The sequence below is a fragment of the Cicer arietinum genome, chromosome 6 (assembly GCF_000331145.2).
Source record: "Cicer arietinum cultivar CDC Frontier isolate Library 1 chromosome 6, Cicar.CDCFrontier_v2.0, whole genome shotgun sequence".
In the NCBI taxonomy this organism is placed as follows: domain Eukaryota; kingdom Viridiplantae; phylum Streptophyta; class Magnoliopsida; order Fabales; family Fabaceae; genus Cicer; species Cicer arietinum.
Genome location: NC_021165.2, coordinates 1,938,503 through 1,943,746, shown reverse-complemented (window position 1 = coordinate 1,943,746; position 5,244 = coordinate 1,938,503). Strand labels below are relative to the sequence as shown.

Sequence of the window (5,244 nt, the reverse complement as noted above, 5' to 3'; positions counted from 1 at the left end):
TATCAATTGAATTACAATTTAAGAGTTTAACAACATAGATTTCATTCTAAATAAATATTTACTTATCTTTATTTAAGTATCATACTTCTTCATGTATATAGACCAATCTAAAAACAATAACCTAATGCGATGAATAATTGAGTGTTTGATTTTTGAGTAAAAAACAGTAAAAATGATTTGGCACTAAAAATTGATTTGAATATTATTGATTGAGTTTGGTGTATTTTTAGGTTTAATTCTATTTTAAAACTAAAATTTATATTTTTTTATTCTAAAAGAGCTAGTAAATTCCAAAGTAATTAACTCATAGTAATATTTTAATTCGAACAAAGTCAAAAATTTAATTTAATAATATTAATATTTACCAATTAAATTAATTTTTTTTTAAAATTTATAATTTTTTAACTTCATATAATATATTTAATTATAAAATATAAATCACTTGCGTTGAAATCGTTTTGAACTAAACTAATCTTATATAATTCATTTATTCAAAAATAATTTTGTGAGGGCGGAGAACCAAACACAAACTAAGTGTAGTCTCATGTGTGTGTAAGAATTGAAAATTTTGATAAAGCTTCCTTTACCACTTCATATAAATAAAAGAATATTACTAGTATAAAACTTTACAATAAAAAATGATTTTCAACACTTGTATTATGTAAATCTATAATTGTGTACAACACCTGCACACATCTTGAAAAAGAAGAAGCAATTATGATGCCGTTATCCGCGAGCAGCATTAAAGTCAAATCAGAATGGAGTTTTCTTTTTTTGTATACAGAATCAATGGACTATTTTTTACGTGAATAATAGTGTTAATAACGTAACAATATAATAATTACTAGTTTTATTAATTTATGAAATAATTTATAATAAACGATAATTAAAATAAAATTTGATAAAATGATTTGTGAGCAAATTTTACTTATTTTATAGTAAAGAATGGTTATGTTAATCTAATTTATTGATAATGAGATGATTAGGGAAAAAAGAAGAAGTGGAAAGTGTGTTTAAGTAAAAGAAATGTTTGGTTTAGGGAAGAGATGGGGTGGTTTGCACATGAAAGTGAGTAATTTAATTTTGATATATTGCGACTTCCACTCTAAAGTCCTTTGTCCTCTACTTTGTATCACAAAGGACAAAGATTGGGTTTTCTTGAAATAGCAAAAGGTGAAACCTCAAAGGGACCATTTATTTTTCCCTACTTGTTCATTCTTTTGAAGAGAGAAGAAGAAGAAGAACAACCACTTCACCACTCAACTCAAACTCAAACTCATCCTCTAATCAACTCAGTTAAAAATCAAAAAGAAGAAAGATAAACCAACTTGCTTCTTCTTTCTTGTGGTTAATTGGTTTCCCACCATCAACAACAACTACACTTTTTTTTATTTATTTATAATTATTTTTTGAGAGTGTAAAAATGAAATCTTGATGTCTGTTTTGTGTCTGACCATGACTGAGTCTGGTGAAAGTGGGTCATGTTTTATTGTGGCCCCTACAACTCTCTCCCACTTGCTTCTTCTTTGCTGTCTTCTTACCTTCTCCTTAGCTACCTTTTAATGTTTATGTTTTCTCTTCAAATTCTCTTCTCTGTCTCTTCTATTTTTGTTCATTATTCTCTTCCTTCCATCTAAAGATCCATTCATTTATTCTTGTTTCCTTAAAGTGTTTTTTTTTTTTGCTACATAAAAAGCTTGATTCTGTTTCTGTGTCTGCTCTGTAGTAGTCTGCTTCATTTCAATTCAACAAACCATCTTCATCACCTTCTAAAGTTTGTTCCTTTATAACGTTTTCTATGCTTTTTTCTTTGATTTTTTTGTTTTGGTTTCTGGGTTTATGAGCTTTTTGCCAAAAAGGGTTTATTTCTTTGACTATTTTGTAGCTACTAATACTATTGTTCTGATACTGAGATTCTTCATGCTTGGTCTAAGAACACTATGGAGAGGTTTTCACTTCTTTAACATTCAGTACTGTTACAACAAGGTGAAAAGTTATGAAGAACATTCTTAAGAAGCTTCATATAATGTCTAATCAATCAGAAGATGTACAAGGGTCTGCTGCAGAAAGGAACAACAAGTCCAATGATGGTTCATCTTCATCGCCTACTACTCGAAAAAAGCTTTCGAATTGGTTGCATTCAGTTTCTTCTAATAGGCAAAGTCCTTGCAGTCCTCCATCTCCAAGCCTAAGAGGAGAAAGATTGGAGCTTTCTGATTCAGTGAGCTGTGGTGGTGGTGGTTTGGAGATTGTTTCTGATTCAGCGAATCGTGATTCGGGGTCTAGCACTTCGAGGGATCCTGAAGTGGAAGAAGAATATCAGATTCAACTTGCTTTAGAGCTTAGTGCAAAGGAGGATCCTGAGGCTGTACAGATTGAAGCTGTTAAGCAGATAAGTTTGGGATCTTGTGATCCTGATAATACACCAGCTGAAGTTGTGGCATACAGATACTGGGTAAGTAAGTCATTTTATTAGAGTCCGTTGACTTACAAGTTTGATTGAATTGAAGTCACATTTTTGTGTTGTTATGTTTGTGAAGAATGGTGTTGGGTTGGAAATACCAATTATTACTCAGCATAATTTGAATGTTCAAGTTGTTGGTGTTTTATTACAATGAGACTTTAGTCATGTACCTATTGAAAAGTCAAAAAAGGATGCTGAAATTGCTGCTGAGATGAATTGTTTACTTGCATTTTGGGCTTATATGACATGCTTCATGGACATCAAATGATGTAGAATTGTGAAAAGTGGTTGACATTTTGGTATGGAAGATATGGGAAAATTCCTTCTAAGTTAAGGTTGTATTTAAGTACTTGGACAAAAATGTGCAGCATTTTTAAATACCAAGTCATTAGTTTAGAGGTGACGATTGAAGGCATATCATACCACAAGTCCACTTTTTTAGTATTTTCTTTTTTGATAGGCCACTTTTTTAGTAATTTGATTCCTTCATACAAAAATAAAAGGAAAATAGAGAGAGAGATGTCCATAGAATTGGAGTGGGGTGGTGAAATTCACGGGCTACTTTAGATGTAATTTGTGAATAAAACTGTGATATATAGGAATGCTAGGTAATAAAGAGCTAATAAAAAATCACTGTCAATATTGTAGAGATGAGAATGTTATGATGGATAAGTAAAAATAAAAAGCATGATATACTCCCTCCGGTCTTATATATAAGCAAAACAAAAAAAAGATCTCACACCCTTTAAGAAAAATAGTTAATCTCATTTAATATATTCAAAGTCATAAAATTGTATTATCTAAATTGTCCTTCACGGGGACTTGATCCATGAGAAAAGAGTTATTAAAAAGATCAAATGTAAGTTAATGAAAGGGTATTGTAGGAATAATATCATTAAATGTGGTAGAGTTAGCTAACTTTTGATTATATTCAAGACCACAAAAGTAGACTTTTTTGTTGTTCCTATTCTAGCACTTATTTGAAAAATATTGTTTAGTTTGCCTTAGGTGGTTTTGTTACTTGTAGAAGTCCTGGTAATGAGATTAGATAAAATGGAGGACAATCCAATATTTAATAAATAGAGAGAGACCAAGGGAAAATATAGGGCAAACCTTGAAGAAGAATTTAGATTAAGTGGTTTATCATTATATATATTTACGATGGGACCGTACGATGTTGTTTGCTCCATGTAGTTGACCCTACCTAGTGTGAAAGGAATTTGTTTTTATGTTTTAGATTTCAGGCCTTCGTGCATCTCCTTAGACCTTAAGTATAGTTTTATATCAAGAGTTCGTGTATGATTTTTTGACTGCTTTGATAAAATGACAAGTATCATATTTTTTCCAAAAAAGATTCTTAATTGTTCATCTTGGAATTAGTCAGAAGACATAGTTAACTTCTAACCTTCAATTATTTGGCATAAAATGACTTGTTTGTGACTTGGTTACTTAGTTCTAGTTTGTCCTACTTTATATTATATTTCTAACTTATCTCATATCGTAGACTTATACATGCTTCACAGAATTACAATGCTCTTGGTTATGATGACAAGATCTCAGATGGTTTCTATGATCTGTATGGTGTCTTAACCGAGTCGATGTCTTCAAGAATGCCTTCTCTGGTAGATCTGCAAGGAACACCGACCTCAAATTATATAAAATGGGAAGCAGTCTTGGTCAATAGGATTCTTGATTCCAATTTGTCGAAACTTGAGCAAAAGGCCCTGGAGCTGGCAGTAAAGTCAAGGGAAGATTCTGAAATAGTTGTAGACAGAAACTTGGTGCACAAGATTGCAATATTAGTGGCTGAATATATGGGTGGATCAGTTGAAGATCCTGAAAGCATGACAAGAGCATGGAGGAGTCTTAGTTATAGTCTAAAAGCAACCCTTGGTAGCATGGTTTTGCCTCTTGGATCACTCACTATTGGATTGGCTCGGCATCGTGCATTGTTATTTAAGGTACTTGTCCTACTATCATTTTCTTTTCTGGTTTGTATTTCGATTTAGAATGATCTCATCCACTGGTTGATGTAAGCATCTAATAAAAAATTATATTCCATGTAATAAATGTAGGTGTTATCTGATAGTTTGGGCATCCCATGTCGGTTGGTGAAAGGAATGCAATATACAGGTTCCGATGATGTGGCAATGAACTTTGTCAAGATGGATGAGGGAAGGTGAGTCTGTTAAAGTTGTATTTTAGTAGTATAGGCAAGTAGGCAAAACTATTTTGTTTATGTATGTATAGCTCTCCTCTCATGGACATTGAAGCATTTTTTATGCTCATATTAATAGCTTTACTTGATTTCTATCATCAATTCTCAGTTACTAGATGCTCGGGAATTGCAAAGCCTGTTTTTTTCAAAGCCTTTTTTTTCGTAACCATGTTATCGGTGCAAAGTATCCATTAGCTTTGTTGATGACTAATATCTGTCGGGAAACCTAGTTGGCCACCTATAGGCTATAGTGGAGTTTCTCCTCTCAACCATGTTTTTTACATACATAAGGCACTTTGTAAAGCCAGAAAGCCTTGTTATTATTTATCTATGAGTTCTGATTGATCTGAATTTCAGGGAGTACATTGTTGACCTCATGGCAGCTCCTGGGACACTTATTCCGTCTGATGCAACTGGATCACATATCGAGTACGATGATTCTTCTTTTGTAGCCAGTCCTTCATCAAGAGACTTTGATTCATCTCACATTGCATCGTTCAGCAGCGGCGTTGGAAGTTCATCCGAAGGAACTTCAGAGTTTGGGACTTTTGATAAAGGAAAC

At 32.5% G+C, this 5,244-nt stretch overlaps 1 protein-coding gene across 1 annotated transcript in view; it reads left to right on the top strand.

Moving 5' to 3' along the window:
* Positions 1–1,145: 1,145 nt before the first annotated feature.
* The window catches only part of LOC101507731 (probable serine/threonine-protein kinase SIS8), a 9,068-nt gene continuing 4,969 nt past the window's right edge, over positions 1,146–5,244 (top strand). Inside the window, 4 exon segments of the mRNA XM_027335969.2 lie at positions 1,146–2,455; positions 3,988–4,425; positions 4,540–4,643; positions 5,040–5,238. Coding sequence (XP_027191770.1) covers positions 1,997–2,455; positions 3,988–4,425; positions 4,540–4,643; positions 5,040–5,238 — 1,200 coding nt within the window. The 5' untranslated portion in view covers positions 1,146–1,996.